At 36.2% G+C, this 22,219-nt stretch overlaps 1 protein-coding gene across 1 annotated transcript; it reads left to right on the top strand.

Annotated features, from left to right (window-relative positions):
* On the top strand, positions 1 to 21,466 carry chrna7a (cholinergic receptor, nicotinic, alpha 7a (neuronal)). Its single transcript, XM_026930897.3, has 10 exons — positions 1 to 130; positions 3,146 to 3,285; positions 5,070 to 5,114; positions 8,566 to 8,675; positions 12,623 to 12,702; positions 13,852 to 14,019; positions 15,434 to 15,628; positions 18,332 to 18,418; positions 18,814 to 18,923; positions 19,845 to 21,466. The coding sequence occupies exons 1-10, from the start codon at positions 76 to 78 to the stop codon at positions 20,328 to 20,330; spliced, it is 1,476 nt and encodes a 491-aa protein (XP_026786698.2). The 5' UTR covers positions 1 to 75; the 3' UTR covers positions 20,331 to 21,466.
* The last annotated feature ends 753 nt before the right edge of the window (positions 21,467 to 22,219 follow it).

The raw sequence follows: 22,219 nt of genomic DNA, 5'->3' as shown, positions 1-22,219 counted from the left end.
CATCCCTGAAGGAGGAGCGGGTCTGACTCGGGATATTTCCCCAGTCCTGAGTTCTTTCTTCTTTTCCAGGCTAAAATGGGAATTTGCGGTTTTGCGCTTTGTTTAGCAATCACTACATGTTTGTGGAGGGGTGAGTAATAAAACGCATGTTGGATTAAATGTTACACTGCAAAAAAAAAAAAGGCTGCAAAAAAAAAAAAAGTGCAAAATGCATATTATATATTGATAGATATATAATGATAGATAATTGTGGCATAATTACACTGTTTAATCCATTAATGAATGAAGGTGCCTGAGGCTGGAGGCTTATACTTCTGCTCAGAACTGCTCATTTCTGAACCCTGCAGTCTTTCACTCAGAGATTGTTCTTCTTCTTTTATTCTCTAAACCAATCAAAACTTTGGACTGAAACCTATTTTGTGCTCCAGCAATAGACTGGAGTCTTATTTGTTGTTATATCTGATGATTACTGAAGAGCTGAAAGGAGTACTTACATGGCTGTAGTACAGGCTTGCAGTTTCATTAAGCTTCAGCCCACTTATGAAGGAGCACTTAAGGCTGATTGCATTGTTTCTGCATTAACTTCAGCTTGCAAATTCAGTGATTTTTTTTTTAAAGCATAAAGACAAATTTTCTATGTGTTCAGTGAACATTCGTATTCGTTTTCTGGTCTGTTTAACTTCATCAGGACATGCATATCATAAGCGGAGACACTAATGTATGTACATCCTTCAGAAAATTGCTACATGGTTTCTATAAGTCGTTCTGGGTTTGTTTTATGTAGGCGAGAGCAAAAGTCTGTATCCTCTGGTTTTTAAATGGAAAAATGTCTCTTTATTTAATAACTTAGCTACAAAATTCATTCCTAGAAGCCGATGATTAAAAATATGGGCAAAACTATAACCCCAAGCATATGGCAAAATCAACAGACAATTCTCCAAGATCTGATCTGAAGGAGTTGGTGTAAGAAAAGTTAGAATAGATACAGTATGTCAATGAAATGGGTTAAGATTTCATAATCATTTTGGAACATTTGAGAAAACTAATGCACCAAAAGGGTTGTATTTATAAATTCCATTTAAAAGGGTTTGATAACTTTTGCACATGACTGTATACATGTGTGCATATGAAAATCCTGAACCGGTTTTATGCTATAATGATATAATATTAATGTTAATTCTTATACATTTCTATCTAAATTCTGTCTTGATTTGGTATTAAAACCTTTTCAGGCTTTGTACAATTCCAAACACATCTCCACAGAGAACCCAAAACTGCCATGTTTTCATCAGAACTCACAAAAAAACATTTTTATTCCCGACATGTCTTTGAAATTTCAATCTGCTTTGGTGGTGTATCAAAGGATTTGAGCTTGAAATGTTACAATTATGGATTTCAGTTGATTTATGCTTGTCCAGCTTTGTTAAATACTGTATATGTCAACTGTCTTTAAAATGTATGAAGAAAAGAGTACAAAACTGCTAGTTCCATGTTTAAATACAGCCATTAAGTTCCTTCTTTTGAGCTTTGGAAACAAATGTTTCCTCTCATTTCCTTGTTAGTAATTGCATTTCTCCTCAGAGGAAGATTTTGTTTTAGGTCTTTAATCACAGCATGGAATTTTTTTCCAGAGGGATTATGGATGGCACTCCATTCCATTTTTGTTCATCTGACTAACCTTAAATTTAATTTGCAATTACAGATGATGCTTTGCCTCCGTATATGGAGCCTGTGCTTCTCTCACCGCATCACATCTATCTTACCATCTCTCTTTCTCTCTCTCTCTGGATGGATCACAGAGGCATAATACATAAAAAAAGGCTGATCTAATCTCACAGATGGTTGGGAGTGAACGTTGATTATGAATGGTTAAACTCATCTGGGAATTTATCCTGACACAAAGCAAGCCTTCATCTCTGCTGTATTTTGAATACAAATGTGCCGGTGTGTAAAAGAACTCATGAGAACCACATGGCCTCTTGAACTTTTGGTGAAAAAAGTGAGACGTATTTAATTACAGGTGCATTTAGAGAAAAAAAAGGTTCTGCAGAGTAATGTTGATGTATGTCTGAGCATCACAGAAAGTTGATAACCCTTAATGGGGTTATATCATGATTTGCCTTTTCAATAAGTAAGAAATAAAACATATTTCTGTTATAGGAAAATAATCAACGATGGGGTGGTGTGATGTGGCCTGACATGAAGCAGTTCCTAAAACAATGCATCCCTAAGTGTTTTATTCTTCTTAGACCACAGCAGTTTGCCAACAATTACAATTTTTTTACTTTATTATTTCTCTTTTTCTTGCACAATTTTGTCCAATTTGTACAGCTTCTCTTCTTTCCTCTCTGTTGATGATATTAAAATTTACTGAAAATCGTCATGTTACCGAGAAACCAGAAAGTACAAAGTTGTCTTTCCTGAAGACTTTCCCATGGTGGAAAACGTACTGTTACAAAATACAACACTGGAGACTCCTTCTGTATATAAATAAACATCTCCTCACAGAAAACTTCACAATATTACAAACAGTCCCTGTGAATGAGCTGGTACTACAGGAATGATAACATATTAGAAAGAGCAGATTAATATAAACCCGCGATTGGAGTTACATATCATACATGTCAGAGCTGAAAAATTCACCAGCAGCACTGAATTGAGCAGCTCTGTGGTATAAGTGCTATTAAAATTTGTCTCAGACTTTTCAAGAGTTAAATCATTTAAAGAACTCTGCAGGAAAAAAAAAACATTTATCCCAAATACAGAAGTCATAAATAAAACCTCATTTAAATGGTTAAAAAGTGGAATGTGATGTTTTTCTGCATTTGTTGACATTTACTAGTAGAGATAAGTGTGTTTATGTGACAGCTGGTAGTGAGTTATCACCTCCAGGACTGATAGAGTTTCCAGCTCTGAAACTGAGCAGAAAGTCACTGATGAGAGTCTCAAATCGATACGCTTACATCCAAATGAGCTGCTTAAGCTGTTCGAGTTGATTTGCAAGCACTTCTCATTTGCTTCCCGATGCTGAAGACGTCCTCCGCGTGCACTTGTGCAGCCCAGATTGCTTCTCTCAAAAGGTCAAATGTGCTCTGAGAGAAGTGCGTTTCACTTCGTTAGCTGATTAACTCTGTCATCCTCACAGCATCCATTCAAGGAGAGCATCAGAGGAGGCTGTATCGAGACCTCATGAAAGATTACAACCCTCTAGAGAGACCTGTGTTTAATGACACCCAGTCGCTGACCGTAAACTTCAGCTTCAGCTTGATGCAGATCATGGACGTGGTAAGAGCAGCTGGAAAGGTTGGAACCTGTGTCATTAAGTGGGAGGGAAGGTATAAGCATCAGGCTGTACCTTGTACATGGTGTAAAGGTCTATTGGCGACTTTAATTGTAACATGTCCATACATCAGCATGTAATGTGAATTGGGTTATAATACTGTTCAATAGCTTATAGGGAACTATGCATGGACTAAGCAGGAAAGAATGATTAGTACTATAATCAACACTTATCACACTATTGTTAAATACTAATGAATACTCAGTAATTACTCAGTAAGTAATAATAAAGTAATGGTTTGGAACTTTATTATGAACTAAGCAATAGTTCCTGAGTCATGTAGAGTATCTCCTGGAGAGCTATTAGCTTTAAACTATTGATTAAATAGTTTGATTGAATTGATTCAACTGATTGATTAAATTGATTAAACTACTTTAGCTTTACTACTGATTAATTACTAATCACGTCAGCTCCTTCAATGCTATGTTATCTATGTACCTATAGAAAAACTACTAGCTGGTGCAAAAAAAAAAAATCCAGTAACTCCAGTAAATTCAGTAACTATAATATAAATGATTTTTATCCTTTATTATTATAAACCTTAAAAGGCATGCTCAGAGGAGGTAGATGTCAACACACCCTGTATTCAAGTCTTTTACCTTTACTTTAGATACATATTTGTAATATCATGGAATCACGCCTCCAACAAATCAGCTAATGTTAGTCTGAATATAATATTATGCAAATAAAACAAAGCATAAGCAAGCTAGATAACCATAGACCAAATATTCTGTTATGTAAATTAGAATTGCTAGCAAGTGGTAGAACTGTGGCCCTTAGAATTGTGTGTGTTATTGTGTGATAGAAGGAGACTTGTCAATGACTAAATTGGGTGCTAATGTGTATATTTAATAACATCTACGATTTTTTAATGTCCTTAGAAAGTAGAGAATGTAGAATGGATGACTGTTGATTATATACAAATGTCAAAGAGCATGAAATTAAAGAACTTCGAGGATTTGGAACATGATTTCTAAATCCTTTGGCATGATTTTGATAATGTAGTTTATGATATAAAACTGATTCTGAAATTGTTATGATGTCATAAATATGATCCACAAATATAATGGACCAGTCACATCTGAGATTACAAGATGACCAAAATGTTTAGCCCTAGAACCTTCTTGATAAGTGAGCTAGCTTAACTAGCTATGTGTGACGAATAAGAGAGTGTTGTTCGACTGTAGTTAATTAAATCACTGAGAAAACGATGATTCAAATTCAGACTGATAGTGATTCAGTGATAGTCCACCAGCATGTCCTTTCATGTCCACCAGCATGTCCTTTCATGTCCACCAGTGATAGTCTACTAGTGGTTAGCTAGCAATTTAGCTAGGTTACCTATTGTTTGTTATTTTAGGGTATTTGGAATTGGGTTAATGAGGGTCTTGCTTTTTTAACGATCCTTCCGTTGCACAGTAAAGGTCTAGATCTTGATCTGCGTCCAGTAGAACTGAATTTTAAGATCTTATCGCTTGTCCAGATTCAGTTAAAACAGTGAGCTTAAAAATAACCATGTCTGATTGTTTAAGTGATTAGAAGCCTGATGTACTGAGCATCTTTTTTCCGAACCATAACTGTAGGGACTGTAGGGATCATAATTCGAACAAGATTTTAAACTTGTTACAAATGGTATGCTCTTTAATATACCGAATATTTTGGTATGGAATCAATGGATATCATTGATTTTCTTTGTTTCACTATTTTATTCCTATGTCCATGTGCACAGGATGAGAAGAATCAAGTTCTCACAACGAACATATGGCTACAGCTGGTGAGATGATCTTTTTACATTTTATGTTGCAGGACACACCCACATTTCATTTTTTAAAACCTGCCACCAACCTTGTCTTCAGACGACAATAAGGACTTTGTTAGCAATATATAAAGTTACGTTTTTATGGACTATGAAAGGCACTCCTAAGAGAGGGCTTTAGGGTGAGAAAAGAAAAGGAAGAGATAGAAAATAAAAAATGGAAATAAATATAAAGGAGAGAAATGAGAAAAAATATTCAACAAATCAAACTAAGAAAAACAAAACAATTTGACAGCAGAATAGGAATTTTATTTTTAGAGAAATTTTAAAATTAATGCCCATTAGGGAAGCAAACTTTTGGACTATGGCTGTAACCGAATACAAACCCTAAATTAATACACATTCTAAACAAATTAAAATATAGATACAAACAGGAGGTGCAGTATTTGTTTTATTTAGAAAGCTTGCCAGGACAGTCATCCTGTGGGATGTAACAAAAATTCGTATGAGTGGAAGGTTTTTATGTTCGTGTGATGAAAGGTGTGAGTATGAAGCTTGCTGGACCACGTTCATTAACATAAATTTTGTGCGGTGATCATTAGTAACTGCCTGGTCAGTATCACAGTGGTTTAAATTAAGCTACTCGTGAGTGGGATTAAAAAGATTTAACGTACATTCGTGTTTAAGACCAATTATGAACTCGAGTCATGTAGCTGAAGTAGCTGAGGCATTTCTACCTCTGTGTTTTTTTCAGTGTTTTCTAGTGGAGGTGTAGGATTCATACAAAACAAAGTTCAGGTTTAGGCCACGCCCACTTCAGCTTTAAATCTGATTCAGCTACAGATATGAATATTTGGAGCACTAAAGAGTTCCAGATAATGTCATTGTGTCATTTTTTCACTGTAACACAGACTGATAACATTATATATATATAGTACTGTGCAAAAGTCTTAGACACCCTATTTTTTTTAGTACAAACTTTGTTATAGATGTTTTTATTTTATGACTTCTACCTTATTGATTCAGTTCAAAAACTTTTTAGATTTCCAAACATTAGTTTTCCAGCACAAAATTAAATGTTAGAGAAAAATGTTTGTATGTCAGTAAAGAAAGCAGTATATTACATATGAGACACTTTTCAAACAAAAAACATAATGAAGGCTGCTGGGTTTTGCTGCAAAAATAAGAAGCAAGTGTGACAGTCAAAGTCTCCAGAAGAACTGTGGCTAGTTCTGCAAGATGCTCAGTAAAACTTACAGCTCATTTCCTTACAAAGCTTCACAAATTGCACCTGAGACTACTTTTTTTTTTTAAAGCGAAGGATCATCACACCAAATATTGACTTTGTTTCATTTATTACTGTTTACTGCTCTTTATAGTATTTTTTTAATGTAGAAACATTTAGTGTGCCTAAATGCATGTGCCTAAGACTTTTGCACAGTACTGTGTGTGTGTGTGAATATATATATATATTATTCACACATATACACACATATACACCGATCAGCCATAACATTATGACCACTGACAGGTGAAGTGAATCATATTGATTATCTCATTACAATAGCACCTGTCAAGGGTTGAGATATATTAGGCAGCAAGTGACCAGTGGGGTCTCGAAGTTGATGTGTTGGAAACAGGAAAAATGGGCAATTGTAAGGATTAGAGAGACTTTGACAAGGGCCAAATTGTGATAGCTAGATGACTGGGTCAGAGCATCTTTAAAACGGCAGGCCTTGTGGGGTGTTCCCGGTATGTAGTGGTTAGTACCTACCAAAAGAGGCCCAAGGAAGGACAACCGGTGAACTAGCGACAGGGTCATGGGCCCCCAAGGCTAGTCCGTCTGGTCTGATCCCACAGAAGAGCTACTGTAGCACACATTCCTGAAAAGTTAAAGCTGGCTATGATATAAAGGTGTCAGGGTCATTTTTGACGGGTCAGGGCTGTTTTGGCAGCAAAAGGGGGACTAACACAATATTAGGCAGGTGGTCATAATGTTATGGCTGATCAGTGTGTGTGTATATATCTATATCTATATCTATATCTATATATATATATATAGAGAGAGAGAGAGAGAGAGAGAGAGAGGCTACACTGTTTCAAAAATCTTGCAGCATCTTGTAACAGATGATTGCATTCACGACATCATTCTTTATATATATATATATATCGATTCTCCCTTATAACTCGATGTTATCCATATAATTATTTCAGATTTTCTTCTCACTGCATACAGCTGTGCCGGTCCCGCTGTGCATTACCTTTATTTCAGTTAACTAAATACTCTATTGGTGTAAAGTCAGCATGTTTTTTACATTTGATTAGAAATGAAAAGATGTCTAAAATTAAAAAAACATGCTGCTATTACACATTTCCAAGCATTGCCTCAAGCTATTTACTTCCTCAGTGTGAGACGTGCAGTACAATGTACGGCATGTTCTCTATCCATCAGTTTGAAGTGTTTCAGGTCCCCAGTGTGAGAAACAAAGCGGCCTTGTGGATGGCTTTGACCTTTTTTCCGAGCACACAGCGTAATTTTCTGCCTGTGCTTCTATAATTGCACTTGGACGTGCACATTCAGAAAATTTATTTGGGTGCTTTTAAAACCATCACATGCATCTTCTTTAAGGGACGCTATAATACAGTTTAAAGCCTCACGAGAAAGATTGTGCTTTATGGACTTGCTCGTCATGTTTATCGTTATTTTAGATGAAGTCCTTGCATTAGTTACTGCAGGTCATTTCTGAATGAAACTGACAGGCTACACGTAAAGAATAAAACACAACATGATGTGCTATTATAAGAAAATAATCAGTGTCTGGGTGGTGAAGTGCAGCCCAGTGTGAAGTTACTGTTACCACCCCAAAATGATACAAAAGTGTTTTATTCCTGTTATACCACAGATGTATTTGAATAGTTACATTTTATAAAAAAAAGAGACATGTCATACTTAATAATACTTAATCCAGTTATAGTTGCATTTAATGTCCACAAAACAAGTTAGTTCCTGCTTTTACTTACATTATAGTAGCTATGAAATGCAGCACACTGTACATGTGTGTACTGTACATACACACTGTTCATGTGTGTATCATGTCATATATATTATTTTAATTATTGTACTTTATTCTATTTTCAACAGGTGTTTAACTGCATTATTATTATTATTATTATTATTATTATTATTATTATTATTATTATTATTTTCTCTTTTCTGTTAATGCATTTATTTCTATTATTTGCCTATTTTACCATCTGATTTTTGTCTACTTTTTGTTTCTTTTTTTTTTCTCTTGTATTTTACATCACACTTTAAGCTGCATTTTAAATGTATGAAAATATGCTAAATAAAAGTTTATTATCATTATGTCATTATCCTACATTAATCAGATTTCTGCCTCTTTAATATCTTTCAGTATGTTTCAGTTCAGCATTTGTCTGATATATTTGTGCCGTTGTTCTCTTACAGTACTGGTTCGATCATTACCTTAAATGGAATGTCTCCGAATATCCCGGTGTGACGAGCGTCCGATTTCCTGATAGCCAGATTTGGAAGCCTGACATTTTGCTTTATAACAGGTTTGTAAAACATGGCAGTCTTTACAATCCCAGAAGTCCTGAACTTTATCTTTATGACTGGAGGCCGACTACACAGAATGGTGTTCGGCTTTATAATGGAAGCTGGGAAATGAACTGGGAAGAAGTGCAAGGACACAAAATATCTGCTCTGTGGTGAAGAAAACAAGGTTTAGCCTCATTTATCACTGTCCTTTGAAAAGAATCTTCCCAGCTGAGCTGATTATGTTTTATTGTGTTCCTGAGCACCATGTGGAAATGATTTTTTAAAGGATGAACTCGCCTTCACCTTGCCCTCTGTGTATTAATAAACCTGAGAGTAAGTGCAATGCCCAAGGTAACAGGATGAGTAATAAGAGCACACCTTTTACTGAAAACAGAAGAGTTAAATATATTTTATAACATTCAGAATATCTCTGTCTCTATCAGGAGTCGTGTTTCTGCACTTACCCCTGCATCATTTTGGAGCGAGAAATAATTTTATGGACTAAATGTCACCAAATGTCAAAGTGTTTTAGTTCCAATAACTGTATAATATCAAAAGGTTAAAGTGTCAGGGATTATACAGTCAAGTGCGAAAGTTTGCATCCTGCATGATATTTGAATAAAAAAGGAAAATTTATGTTTATTTCACAAATTATTGACCAAAATGTATGATTCCAAAAAGATCATAATCATTCTAGCACTTATAATGAACGAAACCACTTACAATGAATGAAACTTCACAGCAAGATGAAGGAACATTGTGAAAATAGAAAGACGAACTAATCAAGGGATGAACACAGGACAGGTGCACACAATAAGAAATAGACCAATGACAAGACAGGACCAAATCACAGAATGTAAAAAAAAGCACAAGGAATCAACTCGAAACAAAACATGAGAGCAATGCATTGTGAGGTTCAAACAATGACAATATACACTACAGTATAAGAGTGGAAAAAATCATAACGGGGGTGAAAAAATAAAGCCATAATATCTCTGAGGCCCTCTAGGCGCTGGCTGCAGTACAGTTTTTAACCCCGCCCATTCCTATGTAACTTACATTTTATCACTACTAATTATTTTCTGGAATAGTGTTCTCTCAGGAATAAGTTCAGTTGACCTTGATATTCCCCCATTATGTTTCTGGATGAGAAATGTATTTTATAGGAAATGTCTGACAATAATTAAAAGGGCATGGTTGATTAGGTGAGAATGCGCACACACTTTCCAGAACGTACCTGAAGCTCTTGACAGTTCTACAGCAAAGCCATATCTTGTTTTGCTGTAATCTTTTCAGCAGGGAGTTCTTTCCAGTATGTTGCTCATTTTGCTGTCTAAGCTAGCTTGTTGTACTGATATTATTACTAGCAAACCAATGTGAATGAACAAAGCGATGGCATAAACCAAAGCAGCTAACATTAGCTAAATATCATAACATTTTTCTATTGACTGTATGAATCTTAAGGAATAGCTTGATAAGGTTAGCCAGTCGCTCCCTTTTAAACGAACTCCACCTACAGAAAAGTAAAGTCTACTGCACATGCTCTGGCTCCATTTATGACCTACTGCACAAGCCATATTCATTCGGTACGAAGAAATTTCAACCGAACTCCTATCGATTTAACACTTTTATCATCATACTGATTCCGTCATCTAGCAAGTTCTTTAACAGGATGACCCACTCACCCGTGCTGATATATGTTTGTCACAGGATTACAGGAACAGGATCACCAGATGAGATCAGATAGGTGATGATATTATCTGTCATCTGGGTCATCAAAAATTGTTGTAAATCTTTCTGGATGACCTTCAAAACATGGCACTTTCATCAGAAGTAAGATGACTGAAGAATCAGGAGACCGAGAGCCAGGTTATAATAAAAAGAGATGGTTTATTGTCTACATGAAGACAACCTAGTCCAAACAAAAGTTGGAAACAGCAGGCTTTCTAGACTGATGTGTACACTCAAGAAGGCACATGCAACACCATATAGATAATGTCCAAGTCTAAGATAGAAAAAAACATGGGCAAGGACAGAATAGACAGTATAAGGACAGTTATATAAATTATATTAAATAGAATTGATCTTAAAATAAATAAATCATGCATCCATTAACAATAAATTCGAAGTATATTACAAGACCGGAAATAATCATGGAAAAACAGGAAATAATCCCACACTTTCAAAATAAAAAAGTTACAATATCCTTGTTGCATAAGTGTGCACACCCTTTTATTACTGGGATGTGGCTGTGTTCAACATGAACCAATCACATTCAATCTCATGTTCAAAAGTAATTATCATACAGCTGTCATCAATGAAATTATTCTGATTAACCCCAAATAAAGACCAGCTGTCTCTGTAGGATCTTCTTGACACCTTCTTGGTTTCATCTGACTGCTGAAGCCATGGTCCACAAAGAGCTTACAAAGCACCACAGTGACATTACCAAGAACAGGACGTCCCTCCAAAAGGGAATTTCAGCTTTCAGTATGAGAGTGACCCAAAGCATACATCCAAATCAACAAAGGAATGGCTTAACCAAAAGACGATTAATGTTTTTGAATGGCCTGAATCCACAGGACAGGACATGCCCTCACAATTTGATGGATCTAGAATGTTTTTGCAAGAAAGATTGAGAAAATATTGTCAATATAATATAAGTCAGTACAAGAAAATATAAGTCAAGATGTACCATGCTGATAGACTCTTACCCAAAAAGACTGAGTGGTGTAATAAAATCAAAAGGTGCTTCAACAAAGTATTAGTTTAGGGGTGTGCATACTTATACAACTAGGTTATTGTAAGTTTCTTATTTTTCTTTTTTCCCTAAAAACATTTCTGACTGTGTTTCACTTTATTTGTATACATCGCAATTGCACATTAAAGGTGGGAAAAGATCCGACATGATTTTTCTTAGTGTCATTGTTTTACTTTACAAAAACCTGCCATTTTAACAGGGGTGTGTAAACTTTTTATATCTATTGTAGAGTCATTGGGTTCAAAGTGGGTTCAAACTGTTTACCAGGTTATAGCATCTCCTTAGTGAGCACATTACCTGTCTAAGAGAAAAGCAGCTAATTTAGTGCCCAAGCTTGTTTTGGTCTTGCATGTATAAATGAGCTCCAGAGAAAAAAAAATACATAAATATAAGGTTTCATTTTTTTGCATCCATATCAGATTATTTGCTCTTAACAAATCTCTTAAAATGGATTATTTTGAATTTTTGTAGAGCCACTAACACTAATGGTTCTAACACTAATACACAGAATTGTATGAAGAAGCGAGAAGCAAGGCTGGGGCTGATTTTTTTCTAGCCCAGACTGTAGACTCATGACAGTCATGTCAGGTGATTCCACAGAGTGACACGCCCCCTAGATTGGATCTCCATTTGGGCTGATGTTTTTCAGCCTGCTTCGCTGACACATCTGTAATACAGTTGTGAGTGTAACGAATGAAAATGAGGTGAATTATTTCTCTCTAATCTTTCTCTCTTTAATCTCTTTAAAGATCTCTTTAATCTTTTTTTTTTTTTTTTCAAAATGCACTTGGAGGTGAAACTAAAAGTAGATTAAGGAGACAAAACACACATTGTCAAATCAGAGTACAAATTACACAAAAGGTCAGATGACAGGCCTATTAGTTTAATGGGGTTTTTTTTTTTTGGTTGTTTTAATGAAGTTGCAACTTTATATTTCGGAAGAAACTGTAGGGCATTACAGACAAAAATCACGACTGCAGTTGTCTATTTGTCTTTAAGTGTGTGTGATAGTTTGCACCTCTATTCTGTAATCGTGATATTATACATTGCAAAGCCCTAATAGTTGTCGATCTATTGATAGATGTTAGAATTTAGCCTCTAGTCTAATATCACAACTAGCCATTACTGCTGAAAAGTTGCTTACTGTGTGTGTTCTTAAACTGGCTTCTTGTGATAATAACTCACGCTTTGTGTATTCCACAGTGCTGATGAGCGATTTGATGCCACCTTTCACACCAACGTGCTAGTCAGCTCCAACGGCGCCTGCCAATACTTACCACCAGGTACTATGCAGCTTTATTTAACTTTAATTCTACATCAGTTCTACAATATAGAAAGTTAGGAGGTGTGAGAAATCGACTGCGATGAGCAGATTGCAGATTAGGATGAAATCACGGCACTAAATGATATGTTTGTGGAATTTGACGTGCTGTGTTCTCAGCAAGACGGATCAGCGTTGATCTGTCACACAGCTCTGCAGGTCCCTGATGGATCGCGCCATTACTAAATCACTCGATGTGAGAGAGGACCTGTCTGCTCCCTTGCTTTGCTCCTCCATGCTTCTTGCACCAAGTTGAACTCCTGAATATAAATCAATGGATGCAAGAATTAATGTTCCAGAACTGAGTTATTTTTTTAAATTATGTGATAGGAAATGGCCTTTATGGGTATGGATGGGCTTTTTCAGAGGTCCCTGACTTAAAACAGAAGGAGGTTAGAGTCTGAGCGAGGTGGGATTTATGCGCGTTTCCCACCATCAATAAATTGAATTTATGACCCTTTCTGGTCTGGTTTAATTCATATTCGTGATATTTCTCCTCTCTCTAAATCCCTGGGAGTTCTCTGCATTTGTGTTAATTGAATCATCATTTATTTTTCCCCTCCTGATAAAGCTCACATCATATTATACAGTATATTAATGCATATTTAATTATGAATAAATTACTTGTACAAATTTGCATTTAAAGGGGCAGTTTGTATTTTTTAGAGCCTGTGAAATGAATTGTACCTGCACTGAAAATATCAACAAGCCACTATTCCTTCATGCTAACACACCACACCCAAGTTTGCATGTATGGTGAAGGGTAGAACTCATTTCAGGGCCAGAAAAATGTAAACAGGAGCTTCAAACAAACAAGCTTCTTACTAACCAGATCCACTGTATGACGATGTTGAAAAATCATTGTTTCTTTGAAATTTTATTGGGTAACTACAATTCTAGATACATTTATTCTTAATTTTAAATCTAGCTTTTTATTTGTACCTTAAAGCTGTGATAAGTAAACCACAGATTAACAATTTATATGACATTTATATATAAACAAAGAATAATTCTGGCACAATTCATTACAAATACAGATCAATACTTAATTGGTTGCATCTTTTTGGGTCAGCTTTCAGATTGCTTTCCTAAAATCCATCCATGTTCACAGGTATCTTTAAAAGCACATGTCACATCGACGTGCGGTGGTTTCCCTTCGATGTTCAGCGGTGTGACCTGAAGTTCGGCTCATGGACGTACGGTGGCTGGTCGCTGGACCTGCAGATGATTGAGGCTGATATCACAGGCTATATAGCCAATGGAGAATGGGACCTTGTAGGTAGGTTGATAAATCTGTATCAGCAAAAATAAATGTATATCCTGATGTACAATAAGCAGTTATGATCTCTTTACATTTTTACTAAAAAATGCAACAATAAAAATTTAATTTTCACCATTTTCTATAATTAATATATCAAATGCATATATTACTGTTCTGAATATTAGATCATTTTGACATGAGAGCAATGAGGCTAAGCACGTGAAGAGGTTTTATGGGTCTATAGCAGGGGTTCTCAGCTCCTGAGAACCTCTGCGTTATGAGTTCCTCAGTGTGACGAGCACTGTTTGTTTTGTTTTGAGTTCATGCCATGTGCATTTGCTTTGGTCCTGTTTCCACCCTGTCTACCTGTTCTTAGTTCTATGTTCTTTGCGAAGTCTTGTCGATTGTATTCATGCATTTCTAAGTCTTGTTTTCTTAGTTTCATGGGTAATATTTCCTGGTTATGACCCTTGTCTCTTTTCCTGTGTTTTGAACTGTCATGTCCATGCCAGAATCGGCGTCCAACTACACTACCCATAACACCATGCGGCCTGCAAACATGGCTGCCAAAGATTCCAACTCCCTCTGTGTTCTTTACTAGTCATTACCAAGCCATTCTTGCTATTATAGTCTCTCAGGTTTTTTTTTTTAATCAAGTTCTGTATTCTTGATTCTGATTTCTGCCTTGACCTGTTCGTGTAGTTTGGACATCTCCTGACTGTTGCCCGTTTTTTGACTTTGTCCCTGCCTTACATTTTGGATTGTTTGCAAGCTTCCTCAGTAAAAATACTGAATACCTGCATTTGCATCCATATCTGCTGCGTGACATGAATTATAGATTATCCTTGTTTGTTGCTGCCTGCTTTTGATTTAACCGCCAGTATGGACTTTCATTAAAATGTCACAGGAGCAGGTGTATTTTCTCTCATGCTTGTGGGAGCATGCAGTCAGGTATGAAGCTTGTGGGACAAAGAAAGGCCACATTGCTTAATATAGGAGTGTATTAGATGGGCTCATTCAATTACCATCAGTAAATGCTTTATTCCGGTCAGTTGATTAACTTTCAAATAAGCAACATAACAGAGTGAGAGTCTCTATTTCTTTATTTAAGGTAAAAGTGGAACTTTTTTCAAATCATCATGAGCTTAGGAGTGGAATGGTACCACACTTAGCTAAGGGGAAAAATTATTTAGCCTTTTTGCCACCAGGGAAGTAATGTTTCATCAGAGGATAACGGTGATCAATCAGATGAATTTTGTATTGATTTGCAGTGACTCATCTCTCTAAGGGGACAAGTGGAGCCACTCCATGCCTGTAAAATTCCCCCAAAGCATAACAGAGCCATCTGGTTTTCCCTTAAGTTGTCTCCTGTCTGTAAGATCTTTTGACAAAATTTTCCTGTAAATAAATGCATTTTCATGCTGTTGTTCAGAGGTTCCAGGTCACAGGAATGAAAGGTTCTATGACTGCTGTAAAGAACCGTACCCGGATGTGACGTTCACAGTGGTGATGCGGAGACGGACGCTGTACTACGGTCTAAACCTGCTCATTCCATGTGTCCTCATCTCCACACTGGCTCTGCTCGTCTTCCTCCTGCCTGCAGATTCAGGCGAGAAGATCTCCCTCGGTGAGTGAATTAAGCATCATCATCACAAACACACACTGTGAAGCACTTTTCTCATCATCATCCTGAAAAACCAAAGATGTGAATAAAGACATTCATAATAACATTGTGGCAGAAATATTATATTTTCACAACCAAAAGGCCATGTTAACACTAATCATCACAAAATGTCAAGCTGTTTTTAGATTCAGCAAGTGTGAAATGTCAACTTTTCTTATACGTATAAAAAAGGTCAACTTTTGTTGTATATGTAAGAAACATTAAAAAACATAAAAAAAAAAAAGAACTATACCTTGGATAGTTTATCCAAGTTTACCCCAAGTATACTAATGTATGGAGAGAAGTACTGTAACATGAAGTGATTAAAGGCAGGACGCAAGTGTGCACACTCAGAGTGTTGTTTATTAGCACTAATCTAAATATCCTCCTTATAATTCATATCGGGGGTCAAATTAGAAGAAGGCAGCAACAAACAAGGATAATCCACAATTCAAAAATGAAAAGAAAAGTAAGGGGGGAAAAAAAAACAAACAGTGAATCAAACAAAGCTCGGCAATGCGCAATTACTTCTCAATGAGAGTAAGGGACATAAGAGTATATAAAGACAAACTAAAGACAAAGAAATGAACACAGAACAGGTGCACACATTAGGTAACAGACCATGTACACAAAAGCACATAGCATCAACTCGAAACAAAACATCAGAGCAGTGCATGATGCAGTTCAAAGCACTCAGAAGGGGAAATTGTGATGAGTACACTAGGTAGGAAGTTACCTATTATTTTATATTATTTTATATATTATTTTATATGTTATTTTAGATGAACATTTTAAAATTAGATTTACAGTCTTTTGTGGGGGTTAAATGCATAATTTTTATTCTCTTGTAACTATGAGCAAACATAAATCTAACAAAGTTGAATATTTTATTTAAAAAAAAAAACTCAAATAAAAGAACTAGGATTTAATTCTACTTGAAAAAGTACCATTATAGTGAACCATGTTCTCAGGTACTGTAACAAAAGTAAATGTAATTTGTTACTTTCCACTCCTGATTTTTTGTAACAGTAAGAACAATACAACTGACAATTGCATCTTTAAAGCTGATGAGCTTTAAGATTATTCACAAAATCCGTCTGTTTGTTGCACCCTTATAGATGTGAGAGCTTTTTCCTTTATAGTTTGCTCATTTTCATGTACTGCTCCACTGCTCTTTTTGCTGACGTTAGTAAATGCTATAAACATCACAGGCGACATGTGGAACTGCCACCGAAGCAAGCACAGTACATGACAATTTATGCAGTCATCCCCGCCAGCCGAGATAAATGACCAGCAGTGAGATTGATAGTCGAGTCAGACATCTCGTCTGTGATCGATGTAGGTATATAGCTCTGCCTGCCAAACACCTTTATTTTCAGTCTGAATGACTTTAGGTGGAGCTGGAGCAGAGTGACTTGTGGGGCAGACTCCAGGAGGCCGAGTCTAAAATCATAGTCAAGCCTAATTTATTTTTTCATTCTATCAGCCCTTAAATTGTATTAGTGTGGTGGTCTGTCTGCCAGAATGATGTCGTGCTCAGAGCAATTCACTGACAGACGCTTCCAGAATCAATACGGAGAATTTCAAAGCTTAATAGTAGAGTTGAGTTGTGTGTCTGGTGCTTTTGGGGCCTCATCTGTCTTAAATGTATCTATGAATAACAGTGACTCCTTGATTTTAAGCCTGGGTTGATTTTTTTTGTATTAATATTGTTGTGTTGTCTCGGCTATAGTTAACAAATGTTAATCATTTACAGCTCCATTTATAAATAACAATTAAATACTAATTACCTCTTTTAAGTCACCTATGATTTAAGAAATGTTGCTGCTTTACAGATATAAGTCAATGTTCCATGGATCTGGTCACCTTTCTAGATGTGGAACTATCATAGGGCAGCATGTTTACGTCCTCATTCAGCTCAGTAGAGTTATTAGTGCACCTAGTGGTCAAAAGGGGAATTACAACACGTGATAATACAGGCCCTTTGGGGAAGGAATTACACTGCCCTATGCTCTCTCTCTCTCTCTCTCTCTCTCTCTCTCTCTCTCTTTCTGTGACTGTTTTGTCAGTTTTGACAGTATTAATTAGTAATGAATAATATTACCTCTTCGGTCTTTGTCTCACACATTGCGACAACAGGAACCACACCTGCTGTATGAATCACAGTTGAATTTATTTTTAAAAAATCTATTTGAAATCAAGTTATCAAAATGAGTAAAAAGTCCATAGTTTTTTGTCCTTTTCCTTGATTAGACAGGATGTGATCAGCAAGTTTAATCTACCCTGTTATCCAGCTAGCTACTTAACTAGCTAGGTTGTTAATGTGTCTTTGGAGTGCAAACCAGAAACCATTATAATTGCACCAACTGCTTATAAAATTAGACCATCTGATTTTAGTAAAGTCATGATAAAAAAAAATTGCAGCTATTTCGTATTGAAATTTGTATTTGTTTACTCATTGAAAACTGGTGTATATAGTTAGTTTGCTCAAGTTTATTCAAGTCTTGTCAACTCTCAGTTGCTTATTACAAGGACTGTTATTTAATGTCTTCCTGCCCAATCACAAGACACTACTGTGCAATTGCTAGTTGTTCTGAATAAAACTGTATAAACTCGTCAGTGTGAAATTAGATCATGCTGGTGTGTAATGAGTGTTTCCGTTCCCAGGAATCACAGTTTTGCTCTCACTGACTGTCTTCATGCTCCTGGTTGCCGAAATCATGCCTGCGACGTCAGACTCAGTGCCTTTAATCGGTAGGTCTGATACAGTGAAGCAATTATTTAGAGCTAAAAGGAAACAAGCTAATTGAAACAAGGATAATTCCAAGCATGTCTTGTGTTAGCGACTGCATAGAAGTTAAATAAAACATGGATTTACTTGGATGCTGATTTACACACCTCACTCTGGTACTTACGACATTTCATATTAGTCTCTCTGAAGTTATTTAATCATGTATAGTAGTTAAGATTTTAATCTACAGTGAATAACTGAATAATAACCTGCAACTTTAGTGGTTAAGGGATGTTCAAGATGGCTGTGTGGTTAAAGTGAGTGGACCTACTCTGCCAATATGGAGGATTAACATAAAAAATATGATTTTTCAGAGAGGAAGTTTCTGAATTAGTGCCTCTGTTGTCTTTCTCTCAAGCTCAGTATTTTGCCACTACCATGGTTATCGTCGGGTTGTCGGTGATAGCCACAGTTTGGGTCCTACAGTATCACTACCATGATCCCGATGGAGGAAAAATGCCAAGATGGGTGAGCTGCTTTCTTGAATATAATAATAATAATAATAATAATAATAACTATTATTATTATCATTATTATATCTATATAGCCCTTTATAATAAAACCCAAATACATTAAGGATGAGTAAAAGTGTTACACAGATATAAACAATATGCAGAGCAAAGATGAAGTTATGGAAAGGGAAGATGGTAAATCTGGTAAAATAGAAGGGAATAAGCAATATATTTGTCATCTGTCAGGTACAGTTGCAACAGTTTTTTTTATCAAATTTTTAAATGAATTATACATAGTTTTATAGCCTAAATGTGAAAACTTAACATGTGAAAATAAATTATTAGGGTTAAAAAGAAAATCATGTGAGAATAAATGAATGATGTGGGGGAAAAATCACACGTGAAAATATATGAATCATGAGGAAAAAAGAATCAAATGTGAAAATAAATTAATCACGTGGACAATGAAAATAAAATGTACGCAAGTATAATGAAAATAAAGATTTCTTTCTTTTTCTCCAAATGAATCATTTGGGGGAAAAAATCACATATTGAAATAAATGAATTACGTAAAAAAAAATCATGGGAAAATAAATGTGATAAATTAAACATGCAAAAAATCACACGTGAGAAAGGAATCATTTGTGGGGGAAAAAAATAATGTGAAAATAAATGAATCATATGAAAGAAATAACATGAAAATAAACAAATCATGTGGGAACAATGAATCATATGGGGGAGGAACATGAAAATAAATGAATCATTTGGGGAAAATCACATGTGAAAATAAACGAATCATGAAAAAAAAAATCAGGTGAAAATAAGTGAATCATTTGGGGGGAAATAATCAGGTGAAATAAATGAATCATGATTATTGCTGTGTGAAGTCAGTGTGTATGTTCTGTAAGGGAATGTTTTCCTGTTATCATTTCTCTAGACACGTGTGGTGCTGGTGAACTGGTGTGCATGGTTCTTGCGGATGAAAAGGCCGGGCGAGGAGCGAGTGCGCTCAGCGTGCCACGACAAGCGTCCACGCAGCAGCGTCTCCAGCGTGGAACCGACCAATGGAAACGTTCTCTACATGGGCCTGCGTGGTATGGAGAGCCTGCCCTGTGCCACGTCGCCCGACTCAGGGGTGGTGTGTGCCCGTCTCATGGGGACGTCCGAAGAGGCTCCGTCAGTGAGCAGCGGGCAGGGAGACACGGAGCTGTCCAAGATCCTGGACGAGGTGCGCTATATTGCCAAGAGGTTCCACGACCAGGATGAAGAGGAGTCTTTGTGTAGCGAGTGGAAGTTTGCTGCCTCGGTTATCGACCGCTTGTGTCTCATGGCCTTTTCCATGTTCACTGTCCTCTGCACCATCGGCATCCTCATGTCAGCTCCTAATTTCGTCGAAGCCATTTCCAAAGACTTCTTCACTTAAACGTTGTGTGTGTAGCTTTTCCTGCAGCTTTTCAGAGTTTACTGCAGAGTCAGAGGTGTAGTTCAGATTGAAATAAAATGAAATGTACACATTTTTTCCTTAAATAAATAGAAACTAAATCAATTAGGACATAGATTCTCGATTCTCAATTTGGTCTCCAAGACAAAACTAAATAAGCAAACTTTAGACCTCAATCTTTGTGTAAATTTCATTTTTTTTAGCTGAACTGTTTAAAGCAAGCGAGTAATAAAGGGTAGAAATGACTTGCAGTACTGACAGTTGTCTGGTGTTTTGTAGTTAAAATACAATTCATTTCTGTTATTACTCTCAGTTTATAAGTGAAAGTGATCTAAATGTGCAGCATATTCATAACTATTCATATAATCAATTATAATCATAATAGCCTTCACACAGTAGCTGGACTGTAACCTGATACACACTGGTAACGCTCTGCTTTTGTTTTGTTTTTTTTTATTTCTCTTCATTTACATGACAAAGTAAAGAAATCAGCAATATTTCAATGTATTTCCATGTATCAGAGTGAGCACTGTGACCTTGTATCTGGTGGGGATGATATGTCCAGTTTCACACGTTTTCAACCTTAACGCCAGCGAACACTGCTATAAGCAGCTATAAGTCATCATTAAGCTGCATAGGTCTGAGATTCCTTTTTTTTTTAATTTTCTTCAAAGTTGCCTTTATGATGTAGAGTGACAAATAAAGATATTTTTCTATATCTTAGAAAAATAAAGAGTGCCCATGGTCATGCTTTTCTTTAGAATGATACAAGGATAGAAAGCTGAAGAATGGTAACATGGATGTGAGAGGAAATGTACTACAAGTGATAGACACAATACACACTTCCTTTTGATAACCTTTTACAGTTATCTACCAACATGGGACCAACTGCTGCTGGAAAGTTCGACTTGTATTCGGTGTAGAGTTTGGTTTTACTTCGGCTTCAGGTGAATTCCACACAAAAAAGATTATTCAAAGGAGGTTCCTTAATCTAATAACTATGCAAGAGAAATCATGATCACATGTAGTTTATAGGTCTTATTATGTAGTGATAATACAAACTAAATTGTTTCCACAATGTGCATTATGTAAGAAATAAAAGAAAAATTAAATAATCAGTGATGGCGTGGTGTGATGCAGTCTATAAAAGGGCGAGTTACCACTCTGACGTTGATTGTTTTTCTGTAACAGTACATGCCAGCTCGAAGTCTTATATGATTCATACCACAGCAATCATGCTATTACACCGATTACACATTTTCATTAATTAAAGAATGGCATCACATTCTTTTTATCCATTTATGGTTACGTTTAAAGTTGTGGAACATCCAAAACAAGTTAGTAGCAGCTATAAACAGTCCTTCCCTCACCAGCATCTCTTTTGTCAGAGAAACCATAAAGCGCAAACTGAAGTCTGAAGTCTGTCCAGAAGACTTTCTTGTGTTGGGAAAGTTGGAAAGTTGGAAAGTTACAGCTTTATTTCTGGCTGTAACAAAATGCTGACACTGGAGACTCCTTCTGTAAATGCTAAATATTTATATTTACGATATGGATCAATATTTCAAACAACACAAAAAACTCAGTTTTTTTAAATCTTTCAATTACATGTTACAGTAAATGACTCAAACTTTACTATGACACAAGGCTCAGTGAAGTGATTTCACAATGTTCAGGCTTCCAGTAATACCACTATGCCATCTGGTGACTGACTGTGATAATAAATTATGGCTTTTATTGTTGTTCTTCTTCTTCTTTCAGCTGCTCCCATTAGGGGTCGCCACTGCAGATCATCGGTCCGCGTATTAGATTTGGCACAGTTTTTACGCCAGATGCCCTTCCTGACCCAACCCTCCCCAGTTTTATCCGGGCTT

Source organism: Pangasianodon hypophthalmus, chromosome 11 (assembly GCF_027358585.1).
Source record: "Pangasianodon hypophthalmus isolate fPanHyp1 chromosome 11, fPanHyp1.pri, whole genome shotgun sequence".
NCBI lineage: Eukaryota > Metazoa > Chordata > Actinopteri > Siluriformes > Pangasiidae > Pangasianodon > Pangasianodon hypophthalmus.
This window is presented reverse-complemented; position numbering and strand designations above follow the sequence as displayed.

Excerpts from the sequence above, each read along its gene's own strand:
- chrna7a (XM_026930897.3), top strand. The coding sequence starts at position 76 with ATGGGAATTTGCGGTTTTGCGCTTTGTTTAGCAATCACTACATGTTTG. Across the intron at positions 8,676-12,622 it reads GACATTTTGCTTTATAACAG|TGCTGATGAGCGATTTGATG; the intron begins GTTTGTAAAACA and ends TGTATTCCACAG. Across the intron at positions 14,020-15,433 it reads TGGAGAATGGGACCTTGTAG|AGGTTCCAGGTCACAGGAAT; the intron begins GTAGGTTGATAA and ends GCTGTTGTTCAG.